Raw genomic sequence first — 20,459 nt, 5'->3', positions numbered from 1 at the left:
TTTGGCGAATTGCGTTTTTTACTGTTAAAATAGGTCGAAATCCGCCGTCAGGGTGTCATCAGGGCAACATTGTGTCTAACCATTATTACGGTGACTCACCGGTATCTTAGCAAATATTGCATGCTGTTGTCTTGTTAGTTTTCATATTCAAGATAATGTTTGGATCATGAACTATCCCGAGCAGCACAATATTTTTGCCTGAGCTTCGTTACATCTTCGTATTGACGGCAAGACGTGAAGAAATACTAACAACTACATGATGGCTAATTTTGAATCATTTTAATTGAAAAATATGAACTTTTAAGCATCTTGTGTTTCGACTTTTTAACTTTAAATGCCTTTAAATTGATGCCGCTAAGAAATTGAAATCAAAGCCACAGGATTTCCAAAAAGTCACCACTTAATCTACTCTGATTGGTTTTCAACAGAGACAATAATCAACTAGAATATTAAATGAAGTCTAGTCGTCAATGTTAGTCAATTTCGAGCTTTGGCTTGAGAAAATTGACAAAAAGATCCAGCATAATTCTACAAAACATATAAATTCCCTAAAACCTTCATACAAACTGAAATAAAACAAATTAAAAATTTCAAATAAAAAAAAAATCATAAAATTTCATTTAATTTTTTTAAATTTTCTTTGAATATATCCTGCATTTATTTTTTCATATTTTACATCAATTTTGTATATATTTAATATTTCTACAATTAGTGGAAATGGAGCTCTCATACATACGCGGTCCGGCACGCGACTTTCATCTTTTTTTTTGAGATCAAATTAAAATTACATTAAATTTTAAAATTATAGTCAATTCATTTACAATTAAAATAATAGTAATAAAATAATATATTTACAATAATTATAATTTTGGTCACTTTTGGCTGATTAAATTATAGTAAATTCATACACATTGGAAGTAAGTTGGTAATGGGGGCGGTTCAGAGAGAGTTAAAATTAACAATTAATATCAGTCTTGCCATTGAAACTATAAAAAAATTAAATAAACAATTTTGGAACTGCAATTATGCATGTCTAGCTTCTTAATAAGTTGACCAAAGCTCTCAACACAAAAAAATGCGCCTTAGTCATCCTCATATGGTGACTATCATACTTGTTAATTTTTTTTATACCTTCTTCATGTACATCGAGAGTTTATCTTGTGGAAGTGCTAATTTGGCTTACACATTTCTACATTTTTGGATTTATTTTTTTTATATACAATTCATGAACTTTTTTTTAAAGGTAACAAAAAAAAATCTCTTCTTTTTTTTTACTTTATGCCCTCAAACACAAATGTCGACGCTTTCTTTTACTTCTCTTTTGCTAAAAAAGGAACATCAATATATTTACTTTTATTTATTTTCTTCGTTTTTTAAATCTTCTTGTGTGTGTCATGTCAGATTTACTTCTTCTCTTCAATTCTTCTTTAACTTCGTTTTGTGTCATTTTATCGTCTCATAATTTCATCGATTGAAAATCCAAGTGGTTTCTTATTTATGATATTACCAGTTTGATTTGTATGAATCTTGTGTGGCGATGGTGTTGATGACTTTTGTGATAAATCCAAAATTGGATCTGTTGATGATTGCTCTTCACCGCCATTTGTATGAATTTGCATGTGTGTCTTTAAATTTGCACGTTGATTGAAGCTACGATTACAGACGGGACATTTGTGTGGTGCCTCTTCTAGGTGTGTCACTTTATGTACGGCTAATGTTCGAGATTGACAAAATCCTTTGCCACAATCCGTACATTTAAAGGGTTTCTCTTTGGAATGAATATATCTGTGATCTCTGTTGATGGATATAAAGAAATAACATTAGTACTCAAAATATTTATATTCAAATAATTTTTTTTAAATCTCACCTTAAATGATCAGCACGTCGGAAACATTTTCCGCAGATATCGCAGGCATATGGACGCTCATCGGTGTGAGTTCTCTCATGAATCAATAAATTATATGATTTGGTAAATTGTCGATTACAATATTTGCAAATAAATTGCTTCTTTGGACGTGTTCCTGCCGTTCCAGTCATTTTTAATGGACCTAATGCATTACGTGCTACTGATGGTAGACGCTGATAATCAGGATAACCACGATGATGCATTTGTTGATGATAAATCGCAGCACTACGTATCCATTGACTCATTAAAGCAGCATGATGTTGAGCAGATGCACTTGTAGGTCCTGTCGATGGAAGCTGATGCGGATGAGGATGATGATGTTGATGCATTTGATTATATGAAGCAATTGCACCATATGGATGAACAGCATGTGGTAATGATGGTTGTGAATTTGTTGTTGATACAACAGCGGCTGCAGCAGCCAATGGTAAATGTGCTGTATTTTGTTGCCACATTCTTTGTGCTGTAAATGCTGGATGTGCAGCAGCAGCATGATAAAAGTGATGTTGATAATTGCCACCATCACTGATTGACTGTTTTGACTCGCTTTTCATTGACTCCATTGATTCGTAAAAGGCGGATGATGAGGATGATGTTGATGACGTTTGATGATGTCGTGATATTGTGTTGTCTTCCGTTGGTGTATGAGGTGGCGTTAGCATTGGTGAGGCTGTCGCTTGTGGCTCTTCTTTGATTGTTGGAAATTCTGTTGTATATTCTGTGGATGAATTGATGGAATTGATTAGTTAATGTTGAATTTTTAATGGAATTGGAGTTTTATTGGAATTTAATCAATTTTTAGTTCCTTTCATATTTAAAATGCAAATTTTATTCAAGACAAGATCAAGCACTGATTTAAATTCCCACAATACCTTAAGATTTCAACAAAATCTCTTGTTCGCGAATAATAAGAAGAAGTTGTGTGTGGCAGATGATAATGGTCCGCTCAACGCCGCAAATTAAAGTGTTGTGGATATGAATTTATTTGTAAATATTGTTTGTTGTGAGAGCTTGAGTTGGGTAATGAAAGAAGTAATGCGAAAATGTTCATTTTCCCTACGGCAAAGTTGAGTTTTTTGCAGGCATGTGTATGTGCTTAGAAATTATTTTTTTTAAATTGCTTGCATGACTAGGTGTGAAAAAGTATCGACGGGAATTTGAAGAAAGTTGGGATTTTTGGAATTTTTTTGGGAATTTGTGCTGAATTGTAGGAATTTGAGAAATTTTGGAAAAATGTCTAGTTCCAAAATTTTTGAGAATTTTAAGAATTTCTGAACTTTGCTTTGAAATTTCAAAAATTTAAGGAATTTGAAAATTTTTTATAAAAAATTCCAAACCCATCCCGTAAAAAGCCATCGAACCCTCAATTTAAAGTCCAACAAAAAATGATTAAAAATCCAAAAGAATTTAAAGAATTTCATTTCGGGTCATTAACATACCTGTCTCTTCACGAGATCGAATTTCATCAATACTGATATCACTGCAAGATGATGATGATGATTTTAAAGACATGATTTTTTTTTTATATATTTTTCTTAAAAGTTCAAACAAAGTTCTGTTCCGTGATTCTTTTACACTTTTTTCACTTTTAATTTTTTTTTGTAAATTAATGTAACATCGTTAGTTCCAATGGAATTCTCAAAATTCTTCAATAAAATTCACTTTATTTTTTTATATTTTTTTTTTGGCTTAAACCAGTTCCACTTCTTTTTGCATTATAATATTTTTTAAACTTTGCATCCACATAAAAAGCGCAACTGAAGATAAATTTCCTTTAACTGTGATTAATAATCTCCAAAAAAAAAAAAAATATCCACGTCTTTTCACGTTGTTGAAGGAATGAGAAATAAGAAGAGGAGATAGATCCGTACGTAAAATTTTTTCTAATTTTTTTTTTTCTTCGCTGTGTGTCTACACTATAGAGATGTTTAGACAACAAGTTAAAAATATCAACTGATTTGCTACTATCAAATACTTCTAGGGAAGTAACTTCAACTTCTGTGTTCTGTTTTTTTATTTTCTTCTTCTTCTTTTTTACTTTTCTTTCGTTTCTTTCTACACACAAATGAAGGCAGAAAGTATAAAATAATTTTTTTTATTTTCTCGTGTCTCTGACACACAATGTGCTGTTGTCTATGTTATTTGAAAGACTAAACTATAATATGCCTATATTGAGTATATTTCATATCCCCCAAAAACAGAAATAAACGAATAACAGCAATAATAATAGACAGACATAAAATAAAATAGATACATGTACATGTTCTATTGAGGGACAAATGGGCATGCACTCACACATGTGCAGCTACTTATCAATGTATGTTTCGCTTAAATCCCGCCCATATTTTTTTCTTTACCTCGCATAGTTGAGCAGCTATATAGCTGGTAGGTAGAGAAAATAAAAAAAAAGGTCTCATGAACCTTTTATTATTAAATACACAAACAAATATACTGTAATGTATTGAATAAAGATGGTTATATGGGCAATAATACTGCGCATGTCTTCATATTAGCAAGTACTGTAATGGATATTTTAAAGGGAGGATAATAAAATAATAACAACAAAATATTTTAGACAATCCTTGTTTACTTATATTTCTTGTGCTTTTATGCATTAAATAAAAAAAAGGGGGGCAATAAAATTTGATTAAGATTTACTTTTTTTCGACCGTTTTGTTGTTGGATGTCGGCAAATCTTCAAAAAAATATATAAATAAAAATTGAACTTCTTTTGCTACCGGAAAAAATTATCATTGACATGATTTTTGCTTTAATGTACATTGATGTTCAGTTACATGATGTCTAAAATATTGTTGATTATTTTGTAAAATGTGTAATGGATATGATTGATTGGATTGTACTTTTTTTTGGAGATTATTGTAATTTGTATAGCGGGTTTTGTGGCTTTTTGGATTGAAGTGTGGAACGGAAATAATTTTTGTTTATTTGTGGAAATCAAGCAGATTAGAAATTTGAAAAGGAATTTGTGAAAAATCCATCAAAATTTGACAGGAATTTTAGTTTATTAATATACAGGATACCAAATTGTGTAAGAATAGATTAAAATCAGCTGTCATGGTGCTGTTAGTCATCTTGTCATAAACGCGAAGACATAGCAGATTACGGTGTGGTTCTCGGAATAATCCCAAGAATTACTGATTATTTCTATCCAGTACTCGAAGTTGGTGTGGATTTTGTATGGAAAAGCCAATACCAGAGCATCATAAATAAAGAAATCTCTGTCATGTGAGTTATAAGCACATCTAAATTGTTAGTTTGGCATTTATGTCGCCCAAATTGCTAATTTTCATATCAAATTCTAATCTACTTTGAGCTGTGCTTCAATGCTCTGTAAATTTTCTATTCCTTACTAACTACCCTGACCGTACAAATCATTTGTGATTCTTGCCTTATCTGCTTTTAAATATTTCTTAAACAAATCCATTTTCAACTCTAAATTCCCAATTAAAATCAAGATTCCCTTAAAAATCAAACAACATTTTTACACTTCTAAGAAGCCAAATTCCAATCAACAGGTTTAACAGCCTTTCAGTTACCCAACAACTCCATAAAATGCACTCAATAAAATTACAGTTCGCCCCTATTTTGTCAACACAAAGGACACAATAAGCTGTTTATAAATTGAGAGCCTCTGAATTTTCAATATTTTCCAAATTATTGACATGGAACAATCAATTCTGTCAGAAATAATAAAAAAATTTAACAACAGAAAGATACAGAACGACACACTAGTGGTACAATACTTTTTGACAACAACAAAAAAAAAGTTGATTTATAGGTTTAATAAAAAGTCTTTTTATCTTGCATATGAATCAGTAAGGAATGATGATGGGACAGTGAAGTTAATATTCTGGTAAGGGGTTGTTCAGTTATTGAGTAACGACAAGAATCGAGAATTAGCTTCCTTGTATTCTATGTCTCGTTTTCAGTACTACTCTCGGTTTTAGTCCCTGTGTCGGTTTTGGTATTGGTTCCCGTCTTGTTTTCGGTCCCCATCGTGGTCTCGATTCGCGTCTTGGTCCGTTTCTAGGTTCCTGTCTCGATATCGGTTTCGGTACTCTTATCGGTCTCGCTCCTTGTTTCGTTTACGGAACCGGTCCAAGTCTTGTGTTTTGTCTCCACCGTAGCCTCGATCCCCGTCTTGGTCTCGATTTCGGCCTCAAAAGCGTTACGTGGACAGCACACGGCGTAAAAATGAACAAAATTACGGTCTAAGTTATGCGTGACTCTGACATAAGGCTAGTTTCCATGAAATCCGGCCTCATTTCGGTTTTTCGGATTTTTGGCAATTTTCATGCCAAGTGCCATTCGGGCACGCAACAAGTTAACAACCCCTAAGTGTGAAATCACATTGACAAAATTGTCATTAAGTCCACAACAAAAAAAATCCTCCATTTTCTCATCATTTTCATTAAAAAGACAAAGATTAAAGACAATAAAGACAAAAAATTTTTCAAGTGACTTTGCAATCTATTTCACCAAAAAGGTAGTAAAAGTGATAAACAACTGTTTTTCCACCGAATTGAAATCAATTGAACTTTTGCCGACAAGAACCTCTATCAAACATCATCTGAAATATTGCCAATTAATACATAGTCTCTATTTGCGCACTAATTCATCAAAATGTACAACAAATTGCACGTAAAAACCCAAAATAAAATTAATTGAAATCCACCGAAAAAAAATTAATTGATCGCCACAACAACTTGAAAATTGATAAAAACGGAAGCACCAAAAATGAATTTTTTGTCTAAATTGATTTTAGAACTCACGGAACGAAATCAAAGCTTGATGTTAATTATGATTGATCGATTTACCTTTCTTTCCACGTCTATTCAATCAAAACCTAATAACTGACTTCTGTAAAGCACTTTACTTTTCCGTTCACAAAACTAAATAAAGCTTATTGATTGTAGATATTTTTTTTTGTGTACATTAATTTTGATACTTTAATTCCAAATGAGGCAATTATTGAGATATCATAATGCTTTTATCGATCGAATATTTTTTTTTCCTTCAAATATATCTTTTGATTGTATTTTTAATGGTTTATTAAGCCATCCATGATAATCATATTCTTACTGGTGCGCGCTTTTCGTTCGTGACAGTAAAATGTCAAACACGAGTTTTTAAGCTTCAATTGCTTATTTATTAACGTATTTTTTTGGGGAAGTGTTGCTAGTTGGATGAGTATGGTGAGTAATTGATGTTGGTTTGTCGGATTGGGGGTGATACTAGGGATTTGGCTGAGAATGAGGTTAAGATTGATTAGGATGATGAAGACACTGTTTTACTGGAATGATTAATCGAGTGTACCAAGGAATATCAACGGCTCCATCGACATGGACCTCATCATGAACCTCAACATGGATCTCAGCATGAACCTCAACATGAACCTCAACATGAACCTCAACATTAACATCAGCATGAACCTCAGCATGAATCTCAACATGGACCTCAGCATGAACCTCAACATGGACCTCAGCATGAACCTCATTAAGTCTACAATAGTTTTGTGATATTTTGGACGGGTAGCAACCACCTTGGAGTATCGTAAGAGATTAAAGGCGAGCACCAAAGCACCTTCATGCTTAGCACGCCCGCCAATCAATTTAACCCTAGCTTAGTCACCTAAATGAACGTGCTTATATGCATACAAAATTGATACGATTGAGCATGCTCAATTTAGTAACCATACTCATGATTATGTTCCTTGTCAGGCAATTCCCTCATACAAAAAAATGCGCACCATATCATATATCCATAACATTCACACAACAGCACATCATGTTGTTATCGCGATGACTTAAAGCTCTTGCTTACTTTCAAAAGACCTCAATAATCAAACTATAAATTATATTTTTTATTTTTATTTTTTATATCAAGTAGATATAGAACATCGGTCGGTATTATTTGTCTGATGTGATAAGAACTTTAAACATACGAAAGCAAAAAAAAAAAGAAAAAAAAAAAATTGCTACCAAAAATTTAATATTCTTTACTTTTAATTTCTTATCATGCCGCCTTCAGTTCCTGATAATATGGTGATATAAAATTAGTTATAAGGCTTGTCATCAAACAAGAGCTATTTAACTTGTCATACGGATAAAAATAAAGAAATTGATGACAAAGAGTTTGCATTGTTTTCGCGGAAAAAATGTTTGGAGTTGAGAGATTTTTGGACATGAATTTTGAGGGGGAATGGTTTGTGATTTTTGGTGGTTTTATAGTGTCAAGAATCTAATTGCTTACTTACTTTACTGGCTGTACTAATCAATTTTGATTGATGGATGCCTTTAGATGGCGCCTTATGCTGACTCTATCGCTAGCTTCCGTCCAAAATCAATGATAATACTTACTCAATCAACAGCCTCTTGCCAAGTGATCGTTGTTCATCCACGTAAGCCTATATCATCTCCAAAGTTGGATTTTAAGGATCGGAATCCAAAATTTGAGTAATTTGATGGCAAACGGACATGAAACTCTTAAGAAGAGCCTGTTGATAGAGACAGTGTATATCATTTAGTATTGGTAACAGACAAAGAGCATCCAACGATAGAACCAGCTTCAAACACCGACAAAGAGAAGCCATGGATCACAGCTGATTTGCATGACTAGCGACGTAAGTAAGTACTCTTAAAAACCTACATTCTAGAAAACCACGGAACCCAGAAGTGCTTGAAAGGAAGCAATTTTTTTGTAGGGATTGCAATAATTTACAGCAAGCTTCAGATTGGGCCTTGTCTCGTAGAAACTTACCAAAATGACGAATCTTGTTCATAACATCTGAATGTCAACCCCTTCTACCCTTGACCCCTTAACTCAACCTATCCCAAAATCCAAATAATCCCTGAAAAAATACATCATTCACTCAAAAATTGACTACCTAAAAATTTACCATTATCTAGTCTAATATTCCAATAAAAGCATGATAAGACTGTCGCATGTGTGAACAACAATAATTTATGATTTAAAGAGACAAACTTATTGCTTCATTTCTTCATTATCAGCACGTCACAAACTAAACACGTATGCGCCCACCTTCTTGACGTGTCTTGACTTACTCATTTTTTTGATGTTCTATGACTTTTCGCCGACATCGTGTCTATTTGATGAAAAATATATATTTTCGTATGTTATTTCATTTTTTTTCACGTTAATGATCAAAACTATCTTGCCGACACAAAAACGCGAAAGAAGAAAAAATATATAATTTTTTTGACTGACGTTGAAATTATGTGTGATGTGCGCTAACGTTAAAAAAAATATCAAATTTAACACTTATTTTGAGTGTGATGAATAAACAAATTGTCATCCTCGTCAAATCTTTTTCGATGTACGAAATTTTTTTTTTGCGAAATATCTAACAATGATTTTACATTTAGAGGTGTGAAATGAGACATAAAAATGTCACACAAAACTATAAATCGTTGATAATTGTCGACCATATCATACCAGATGCTTATTCACATACTAACTGATTTCACTCGCACACAGAAGCTAATAAAATGACTGAATATGATGCGATAATTATGAATTATATTTATTCACAACTCAGTTGAGGAACAATTTTGTGCTTGTTTCGGTAGATGAGCTTTAATTAAGAGGTAGTGTGGTCTTATCTTTATTGCAATTGCTATTTAATGCGAAAATATTTTGATGAACGTGATGAAATATACTTGTTGGTTGTAAACGGTTTGTGATAAGGATGTAGACTTTGTGGTAACTCACCTGACTAACGCAAGTTGGGTAATTGATCCAAAATCCAGCATTAGAATAGCGTGACTCTGACTGGGTGCCGGATTCGGTTTATATCTGATACTGTTCTATAGTTCCATCAGTCTGGTTTCCAATTCGGCTTAAATCCGGTGCTAAGCTAGTGTTCCATCAGCCTGGCGTTGGATTAAACTTAAATCCAGAACTATGCTAAAGTTCTATCAACCTGTTGCCAAATTTAGCTTGTTTACGGAACAATTCCAGAGTTCCTTCACTCTTGTACCGGATTTTGGATCATCTTAGTCATCGGATTCTTATCTATGTCCATAAATTCCAATGCCATTAACCAAAATCTATAGACGAATCAAATTTGGATCAGAAATTGGGTTTTGCACTCCTAAATTACCCAATTGACATCCCTTAATCGCCCTCTTTCGCCTCAGTTGTCAATTGAGTAAGGTAATTTGAATGAACCATGTCATTCAAATGTTCACATCAGTTGCAAATACTTTGCAGCAATTCTTTCAGCCACTTTGTCTACAATTATTTAACTAAACCTTCCCAATCTAAAGCAACTACAATTTTTCTTACCTCAAAATTCATTGACTCATTCCAATTATTTACCCATTTTTCTTACACCATACCACAATTTAACTTATAAACTCAACTCTATATCCATTAAAAGATATTTACGAAAAAGACATAACAACACCAAGTTCCTTATTTGAAAAATATAAACTTATTATTCCCTCGGTATCATAACTTCCAATAAAACTTCAATTATTACAGTATTGGCCATTCTTTAGCCAACAATTAATATTTTGTTTTTCATCGTCAATTATTACAGTTCGTGTTGAAATCCTCTGGATTGCTTTGTAATTGTGACAATAACAATAAGTTTGTTGGTGCTGTGTTGAGATGGGAAAAGGGAGGAATTGGTACAATTTTGACTGACTGTCTCATGTATTTGAAATTGGTGGGGTTTGTATTAAGGATTTTATCAAGGATGGATTCTTGGTTTTGAGTTTAGTCGGGACCTAAACTCTCAAGCATTTCCATGTAGAGTGTGGTCTCTGTTCTTGGTCCCAGCCTTGGTATCGTCTCGAAAATGTGTCATAACCGAGAATTAGGGAAATCCTTGTTGTTATCTTGGTGTGTATGGAAGTAGATACTAGGACTAGGTTCAAATCAGGTTCATACCCTCTGTCCTCTTAGCGAGACACCGTGAACGGCATCTTAGCGAATTAACCTTATCCAGAGATACAAAATTCACAGTTTTTGGTCAAATTAGTAGATTAAGATAGTTCTAGGCGTCATCTAAGGGAAGTCATTTGTCAAAATTGATCTAAACAGTCTCAACAAGTTATATCTCATCAAAAATGCGCCATATCCACCAACCTCAAGTACCATACCCAACAATCAAGGTGTGTGTTTGACAACAATGAAAGAACCGGCATTACAAGCAATAATTAACATTAATATGATTATCAGTTAATTGTTATCAACTTATGCTCATCGAAATGCCTGCTTTTTGATATTCCTCACCTGATAATATTCGGTGCTATTGATGGTTCCTTAATAATATAATTTTTTTAGTGAAGCTTCATGACTTGATGATTCAATTTAGAGTCAAAAAAAGTGGGGAAAAATTGTTAAAAACAACTAATCAATTAACAATGTAACCAATTTATTGGCCATTCAATACGACATATGCCGCTATATGGAGCAAAAAATTCTATCGTAAATGCCATGTTCTGGGAAGGATGGCGTAATTCAATTTCTTAATATTTCTACGCACATTTTCTTTATGTGTAATAAAATTTATTTTATTGTAAAACCTCAAAAAAAGAGCAGAAATTCCCTTTGACAGATGCCGACCCAAAAATTGATTTCAAAAGAATGAAAAAGGTGAGCAAAAAAAAAATAAGCCATGATAAGGATCGTAAATGCACCACTCTGTGTGTGCGATAGATCGTTGATATCAACCTGAAAATTGAGGGAATTTTACCAAAAAATTCACTTTGAAATAAAACACCAAAAGGACGGCCTACAATTTTTAAATTCTGACAGAACTTGCCAATGCCTTTTTATCCTCAAAAAAAAAGGACTTGCGATGTGATGATTTATAGAGCAAGGCACGCACATTAAATTTCGCTAGAAACTATTATATCTAATAAATGTTTGAACAATAGGCCACAATAGCTGACGATCAGAAGAATAAGAAGAAGTAGAAATGGACATAAATGCACAAGAAATAATAAATTCATAAATTCATAAAAATATTTTTCAAAATATTTTCAATGTCTTTTACTTACTCGTGACTGACTTATGAACGTACGTAAAAGTCATTAAAGGAAGGAGATTGAGTTGTTTGCTGACTTTTTGGAATTGTTTTAAGGACAAGTATTTAGAAATTTGTTGAAGTTTGGATGACTTGGAATTAGTTTAGTTTGAGAAAATGCAAAAAAATTTAGTTTTTTAATCGAATTTGTGATTCAAAAAATAAAAAAAAAAATTAAAAACTCATAAAATTTACTGGAAAAACTCAAAATTTAATTGAAGATGAAAGGATTTGAACCTTGAACTTTCGTTCTCTTATATTTAAGACAAACTTTTCTAATTAAATTAATAAATACCATTTGGCAAAAGAATATAGTTATTTTGACTCGACTTTTGATACATAAGCTATTTATGCCTCTAATGATTAAATAATATTGACACTAGCACACATTAACTCACCTTAATGAGCGTATTCATGAGTATTCTCAATCAATATAATTCAGCATTCAACAATTTGACGTCTGATTTATTGTTGCAAAATCTACATTTTATCATATTTTTCTGTGGATCCTTGAAGGTGCATATACAATAAATGAGGGTTTTGGGTTCGAACCCTGCCTCTTTTAGACAAAATTCTTTAATTTTCTAGGGTTTTGTGTCATATTCTGGATCTTTGCATAAAAAACAATATAAGTCCAATAGACATCAAAAAATCATTTTAACTTCTACAATAATAATTCATACATCCTTTTTTCGACTTATTTAAACAGATGCGATGTTTACTCCCCAAAGTTTCTATTTTCATATCCATCTGAAGATTTCCTTAAATAATTGAAAGAAAACTTTTATTTTGCATAAATAATTTATTCCTATTTGCAAAGACATCTCACATGTTTCTGTTTATTTATTTCTCGATATTTCCTGTAAGGAAGGTGTCAATCGGTGATTTTTAAGTCAAATCACGTGGTGGTGGATCTTCTGTAAACATAGAAACATTTTTCATTATTTATTCAACAAAAGCGAAAAAACAAAAATAAAAAAAAAAAAATTGTCAAACAAAAACAAGAGAGGTAAATAATTAAAGGGAGAGGCACATCAAGGCAGGCAAAGGTAGGCCAAATACCTTACTAGTCAACTCGTCATAAAAATAACAAAATTTTTTTATATTGCAATTCTTTTACGACTGCCAATATTTTGCAGGAAAATTTTTATCATTGTTTGCATATATCTTGTGTGTGTGTGTGTGTGTGACTTGAGGAACCAAAACCTATTGACACTTTATGTCTCATTTTTGCTTTTACAAACATGAAAATAAAAATAATGTTGACATTTTTTTTTTGTGCCTTTGCCTTTCTCTTCCTATTTTTATGTGACTCGTTTTATGTCATTTGAGAAGAAGTTATTGCAGGGAAAATTCTTGTTTACAAGAAAGGCAATGAAAATAAATGACAATGTCGATGTCTTTTCTTTATTTTTTTTGTTTCTTTTTGTCACACAATGTTAAAACAATGAGGAACAAATTCTGATGACATTTTTTTTTCTCTGTTAAAAAAACTGCAATAATTTTTTATAACAAAATGAGTAGTAAGAAATCGTAAAAAAATTTAACAAAAAAAAATTCAAAGGGCGTACGTCACTTGAGTAATAAAGTTTAATTGAACAGTAGTTTTGAAAGGTTCTAGGAGGATTGAAATAAAAAATTATTTTTTTTTGGCAAAAAAGACTTTTATTCTTCTTTTGATAACTTTGACAACTTTGATAATATTTCATAAAGTTTTGAGATTCGAACTTGATATTTAATTATTAATTAGATTATTCATTTTTAATTCCATATAAAAATGTTTACAAAAACGCTATTTAAAGTGTGTTTTGGAGTGATTAAACTCAGTAGATCAATGTAGTCGCCAGGAAGCTTACGTTTCTCTGACAACTACTTCTAACAAGCAAAGTATATGAGCTCAAGGAGCTATAGGCATGCTTATGAGCGGTGCACTATGCTTCATTTGCTTTTGAGACCATGGTCTTTGCCTGATAGGATAGATTACGGGTGACTTCGATTAAAATTCAAATTTGACGAATGGATTAAATAGCTGCGCATGCAAAGATTGAAGTAAACTTTAAAAAAATCTTACAAAAATCCATAAAAAATGCAAAAATTCAAAAATTTATTGAAAAATACAGCAAATATTAATGTTTCGCTTATACTAAATACTAGTCCGAGTGGTCGGAAATACGTTACAAGAAATAGTCAACTGGACTTTAATATGCCTTTAACTGGTTATAACGCCTCTTTGTTGTCTTCAATTATGGTTGTAAAAACCGTTTTAATGACCGGTACTGGTATATCTGTTAGATGATCCACTGCCTTTAACATTAGCAATGAAAGATTAAAAAGCCTATTTCAAAACCATGATCTGACTAAATTTATTAATCAGCTTCAAGGAACTCATTTTGACGTGATTTTTTGCCATATTCTTATACAAAATTGTAGTTGACTTCGAGCTTTGGAATTAAAAATTGATTTTAATATAAAAGTTTGAAGTTTTCAGAAGAATTGTCGAACGACTTAACGACTTTTCTAGAATTCCCACTTTCTTCAAGACATGAACTCAACATTAAACCCAAAAATCTCAACATATATTCGCAACTCAATAAAAAGTCTCAACTCTTTCAGCAAAAACCTTGAAACTTTCCATTTCTTTCAATTATCATTTTTCATTTATTTACAAAATATTCTAACCAAGGACACAACCATAAGATTGATGCCTTAATCCTTTTCAAGGTTCCATAAAACTCTTTCTTATTATTTTGCAAAAAAGTATAAAGTCTTGCCCATTTTTTTGCTGAGATTGTCACCAAATAAAAAAGGAGAAAGAAGAACAAGACATAAAAATTATAGGTTTCAATGCATCCATAATTCCATAGTTTGTATTTTCTGTAAATATTTACAACATTTCTAAAGATAATCCTATTTAATCCTTTTTGTTCTTAATTAGTTTATGGATGGGGTACGAAAAGGTAGACGAAAAAAGGAGAAAAGAAAGGCAAGAAAATTTTCATTTTTCTCACTCGACCCGTTCAACTCTTTTTACTCAGTATTTTTAGGGCGTTATAATTATTGCTTCTGTTAAAAACATTTGAAAAAAAATAAAAATAAATGGGTGTATTGCTTGTCGAAGGTCTCTGATGAACGTGACTTGATATTTGATGCGTATTTTGTTGATGGATGAATCATTAAAGTGAACTTTATAAATTATAATTGAAGCGAAATTGATAATTGTAAATAGGTTGAAATTATTGTGAGAATTTTGGGGATTCTAGGGATAATAATGGACTTAAATTGCTTTTTATGGCTTTTAATAAGGTAAATTATGGATCAGATTCAAAGACTTGGATGTCCTAATATGTAATTGCTGAACACAGACTTTACCATAGCTTACCGTACTTTCCAATTCTAAAGTGCGTCATTACACAGTAGTAGTGGTGTGGCTACACCCTACCTTACCCAGGGTATACCTAGCCACAATTAGTGGGTCGCGAATACAAAATCCGAATTGGTTTGACAAGAAGAAGCTAAAAATCATTTAAATCCGATTAGGCTCCTTAGAATGGAACCTGTAACTGGCTTTATCACTGATTTTCTCCTGTCAATTTCTAATACCAAGTAAATTTCATTAATCCAGACTTCAACTTAGTAGTAAAATTGTATCTAAGCTCATAAATTATAACAAATACTCCTCTATGACGCAAAACTCATTCATAGCCAGCAAGTCTCGACTTCTATTAATTGATAACACAAAAAAATTTGCATGCAAAAATAGAAATTTATAAAATTTTTAATAACTTAGACAGAATTTATCATTTGTGCACCAATCTCGCAACTTCTGCTTATTTAAATTGATATTTTTTTTATGTAATCCAGAAGCTGACTCGTTCTGTATCAAATTTCACACATGTTTCAAAAAAGATTTGCGTTTGTTTTGAGAATTGAGAATAAAATTAGAAACAGAATTGCTGATTTTTATCGTACCATTTTGTCGCCTCCTGTGGTGCTTGACATGCTGAAAAAAATAAAAGGTTTTATAATTATTGCAATTGAAAACAATTTAGAAGAATTTTTAAAATTTGTTAAAAATAACAAACAAGCAATAAAAAGTTTTAATGCTGGACAAATTGTACCGCTTCTTACGGTCACTTAATCCTTTATTTATTCCTTTCAGAAAAATATTAAAATTGTACCTAAAATGTTTGATTGTATGTGTGTGTATATCATAAAATTTAATGACATCTTAATTGCCGTTCAGAAACCCTTTTGCATATCCCTTTCAGGCTGTAACTATAACGGTATGATTATTTAGAACAAAGACATAAATAAGAACTCAATGGTGTATGTTTTATTGGTATGTAGACATATTGTGTGGCCTTTTGAATGTTTTTGGAAGGGATGGATATTTGCATATATATCAATTTCACTTTCAGTATTAAAAAGAGTTGAGGAAATTAAGTTTGAAGATTTTAATTTTTTGATAAGAAACATTTTATTGCCTTTTTTGTTTGAAAAAATTGCTGTCAAACGGTGAATAAAATTGGAATTTGATAATCGCGTTGAAGCTGATATAATGAGGTAAATGACTTTTATATTCGAGGAGTTGAAGAAGTAAATCAAAGGAAATTATGGTAATTTGGATCTAATTATATAGAAAAATTGTGAAGGAAATGATTTTAGGATGGTAGGGGTGAAGTGGCACTTAGAATATATTCTATAATAATTCTAGGGGTTTGTAGAGCTACAAGCAGTTCATAGAGACAGTGTTGCTTTGATATTGGGTATTGGCAAGAAAATGCGCATTTAGGTAAGATTGAGGTTTAGGGGTCAACTTTTACCCATATTAGCAATTGGGAGCCAGCTTCAGGTGTCTTTTGAGAGAGGCTTTAACAGCATTAAAACTTCCTTCTGCTGCTGGCTCCTGAAAATTAGCAATTTAGGCAGTTTCAAGCGTCATCTGAGTCAAACCATGGATCAAAATTGATCCTTACGATCAACGAAGTAAGTAAGTTCTAGGATTACACAGTATACAGCAATTCATCATACTACATCTGACCCCGACATCAAAAATTAAGAAGCACATGTAATACAACATAAATTCCACTAATCAACTCCAAACCAAACTCAAAAAACTCTTTGAAGATTTTCAAATTTCTCCGAATTTTTAATCCACGGAACCTCCCGACAAAGCCTTAATTTTCTTAATAAACCGTATTTAAAATAAATTCTATAAAAATATCATAACAACTTGTAACTCAACTCCTCCTATTCGATAATGTTTGTTACCATATTAATCAAATGTTTACAAATTAAAATGACTTTTTTAAAGGTTCTTCATGCACAGACTTGAAGTTTCTTTACCACTGATTAATCGCCATGTGTGTAAAGACACAAAAAATTCCTCTTAGAAATGTCCAAAAAGAAAGCATGAAGGTGTCCTCTTACACTTGCCAATGATAATTTCACACTCATAGCTCGAAATGGGTCCTGAGAACGACTCTATTGACTCTAATTATGAAAAATTTCTACAAATTCTGAGTAAAATGTGTCATAAATATTTTGTGGACATCAACAAACATGCTTGTACGGTAAGTATAACATTTTTACCACTAAAGAAAATACAGCAGTTAGTAATGGAATAGATAAGATTCAGATTTTTCTCATGACCCTCGTTCTTAGTCGTGCCACATCATTTCATTTATGGAAATTATTTAAAAACAGATCTTAGTGTTGTTATCGCAACACATTATTTGGGTAGTAAACAAAAAGTCAAGTGGAAAATTTGACAATTTTGAGATAAAATGGCAAATTTTGGGACAGTAAATCTATCAAAAGTATCATCCAAACAGCACGGAACGATGAATTCTGCTTATGGCCGTCAATGAAGTGAGATGGCTCCATCTTAGCAACTTTACCTGAACAGTACAACGTGGAACAGCACTAGGACACCCCCAAGGTACCGCTATATTGCCTTATTAACGATAAAACGAGAAGCTACACAGACAATACCCTAAGACAGTGATGGACAGCCTTCTATTTGTTGCGACACACCTTATTGGCATGGCCTGAATTTGTCGCGACACACAGGTTGCCCAATACTCCCATAAAAGCTGATTTGAATCAAATATTACAGCCAAAAATGCCACTTGCCGAATTGCGCCGCTCAGGTCCCTTATGTTGCTCGGGATCAGCATCCATCACCTAAAAAGGTCAAAGAGTTACAACATAAATTTCTCCACATTATCTATGAATGAATAAAGAAGTTATTTTTAAGGCAGCGCCAGCAGAGATTCTCGTGAAATGATTAAAAAAGAATATTTTCAGTGTCAAATTTAAATGAATCGTGAAGCGTATCTAACTAATAAGAAAACATCGAAACCCGCCCGTGAATCATTTCTAAGGAACGTGTTTAGTAATTTTTCATCGTCGTCTGTTGCATGAGACATTGACATAGCATCGTAGAGATGAAAATAATGCAATTGTTTTTGAGTCATAATTTGCATAAAATGATCAGTTTCGTAAGAGCAGCAAAGAATTCATATTTTTTATTGTATTGCAAATTATATAGTTACATTGCATATTGCCTCCCTTTTACTTAAAAAGTTGCTTGCATTGTATGGAATTTTTTTTTTTTTTCGTAAAGTCTGTTTTGTGGCATGAAGTATTGATGTAATTAGAGAAGGTGGGGAACTCATGTGAATGCACATGTTACTGAACAGCAAGATACAGTAACGCTCAGTTAGATTGACGCTCAGCTATAGTGATGCTCAGCTTAATTGATAGATTGGTTGATGCTCAACTTTAGGAATGCTCAGCTCGGTTGATGTTCAGCTTTTATGATGCTTAGCTGTGTTGATGCTCAACTTTAGAGACGATCAACTTTATTGAGACTCAAGTTTAGTGACGATCAGCTTGGTTGATGCTCAGCTAGGTTGCTGTTCAGCTTTATTTACGCTCAGTTTTGTTAATGTTCAGATTTTAGTGACGCTCAGCTTGGTTGATGCCCAGCATAAGTGACGCTTTACTTCGTTGAGGCTCATTAAGTTGCTGTCAGCAGATTCTCACGTCTTGCAGCCGACACAAAGACATTGCAGGGCCTTAGCGACTACATTGTGTTGCTTGCAATTTAAGGAATTTACAAATTTTTAATACAATTTGTTTGAATGGAGAACTGGTGCTTTTGATGGATTTCAATGCATCAACTCCATCATATCCTTCAGATATAACTCAAAACTACAAGAATTATCAAAAATCCCAATAGCACCCCCTTCATCCACCAGCAATCATCAACATCATCATTATAATAATTTTCATATTGACGTTCATCAGCACTGCATGTAAAAGAAAATTCCATAAAAGCGTTTGTGCTTATTTTGTATAAATAAAGTAAAATAAAATAAAACTAATAAATATGGAAAGAATGCAAACAATGAATGAATGAATGAACGAATGAGGTATCTAATGGCATATAATTAAATTTTTAAACAAATAAATTTAAAAAATAAGCTCTATGGCAATAATAACAAAGGAAGGGAAATGAAGAAGAGTTGAATGTGAAAAGAATCAATAAACACACCTTGAATAATCACTGATAAAGGAACAATAATTCTTTCATTGCAAAATTCTTTGCTGTTTTTTTCACTTACTCATACACTTAATAGGTGTGTCGATAAGACAAGATCGGAAAAAAAAGAAGGGATTTTTTTTTCTGTTGAATGAATAATTGATAATTATGCTAATAAAGTTGTGAGATAGTGAATTTATGTGTGGAAATGAAGGATTTGTGTTACTGACTGACTGAGGTTAAACAATATAGTTAGTCATGAATAGGTATAGTACATGGTGTAATTAATATGTGTATGGTTGCCATTTGTGATTAAGATTGTAAAATGAAATTAATGGCAAAAAGGGCAAATAAGCTATAACGAATAAGTTCGAATCTTATAAACATTCTATGCATTTGTGTTCTGATTCGGTATCATTATGATTTAATTTTTTGGATGTTCAGATCTAAAACTACTAAGTTGTATCCAAAGAAACGGAATTAAGATTGAGAAGGAACCTAATTTAATCAATCTCAAGAAATTTCGACTCTATCTCAACAATCCTTAATAGCTGCTTGTTATATTTATGTCTCAAGGCTAACAACTAGTGTTTACTAAGGCTTAAAATCAAACCTAACCCTCCCAATTAAACCTATTTCCATCAACTTTCCATTTTTATAGTATTACTTTCTTACTTACTGGAACCATACTCCAATATCCATAGCCATAGCCTAGGTTGCTACAAAAAGCCTTTCATTTGAATCTATTGCTGTCTGAATCACAAAACTTGTGCAAATTCTCATTTTAGGCATCTAACTGAAATTTCTGTTCCTATTCCATTATCGTTCTATGTCATGTTGCTTTTGGAGCACCAGGATCCTAAGACCTATTCCCTAGTGGATCCCAGATAACGTCGGAATAAACAAACTACAAGCTATGGCTCATA

The 20,459-nt window shown here is 32.3% G+C and overlaps 1 protein-coding gene across 3 annotated transcripts; it reads right to left on the bottom strand.

Annotated features, from left to right (window-relative positions):
- Nucleotides 1-614: 614 nt before the first annotated feature.
- On the bottom strand, nt 615-6,859 carry LOC139093737 (protein odd-skipped-like). 3 transcript variants are annotated; one of them, XM_070644566.1, is made up of 4 exons: nt 6,745-6,859; nt 3,346-3,386; nt 1,868-2,624; nt 615-1,794 (listed from the first exon to the last, which is right to left on the bottom strand). In XM_070644566.1, the coding sequence occupies exons 3-4, from the start codon at nt 2,566-2,568 to the stop codon at nt 1,449-1,451; spliced, it is 1,047 nt and encodes a 348-aa protein (XP_070500667.1). In that variant the 5' UTR covers nt 2,569-2,624; nt 3,346-3,386; nt 6,745-6,859; the 3' UTR covers nt 615-1,448. The 3 variants fall into 3 exon arrangements, with proteins under 3 accessions (XP_070500667.1, XP_070500666.1, XP_070500665.1); XM_070644565.1 differs by having other exon boundaries at nt 3,346-3,663; nt 6,745-6,812; XM_070644564.1 differs by lacking the exon at nt 6,745-6,859 and having other exon boundaries at nt 3,346-6,697.
- Between the last annotated feature and the right edge of the window lie 13,600 nt (nt 6,860-20,459).

This window comes from Chironomus tepperi, unplaced genomic scaffold, assembly GCF_022539635.2.
Source record: "Chironomus tepperi strain 1889 unplaced genomic scaffold, CSIRO-AGI_Ctep_v1 contig_337, whole genome shotgun sequence".
Lineage (NCBI taxonomy): Eukaryota > Metazoa > Arthropoda > Insecta > Diptera > Chironomidae > Chironomus > Chironomus tepperi.
The sequence above is the reverse complement of the archived record's forward strand: the minus strand, read 5'-3'. Positions and strand labels throughout refer to the sequence as shown.

Coding starts and splice junctions, on each gene's coding strand:
- LOC139093737 (XM_070644565.1), bottom strand. CDS start 3,418: ATGTCTTTAAAATCATCATCATCATCTTGCAGTGATATCAGTATTGAT. Junction 2,625..3,345: donor TCGATCTCGTGAAGAGACAG/GTATGTTAATGA, acceptor ATTCATCCACAG/AATATACAACAGAATTTCCA. Junction 1,795..1,867: donor CGACGTGCTGATCATTTAAG/GTGAGATTTAAA, acceptor ATCCATCAACAG/AGATCACAGATATATTCATT.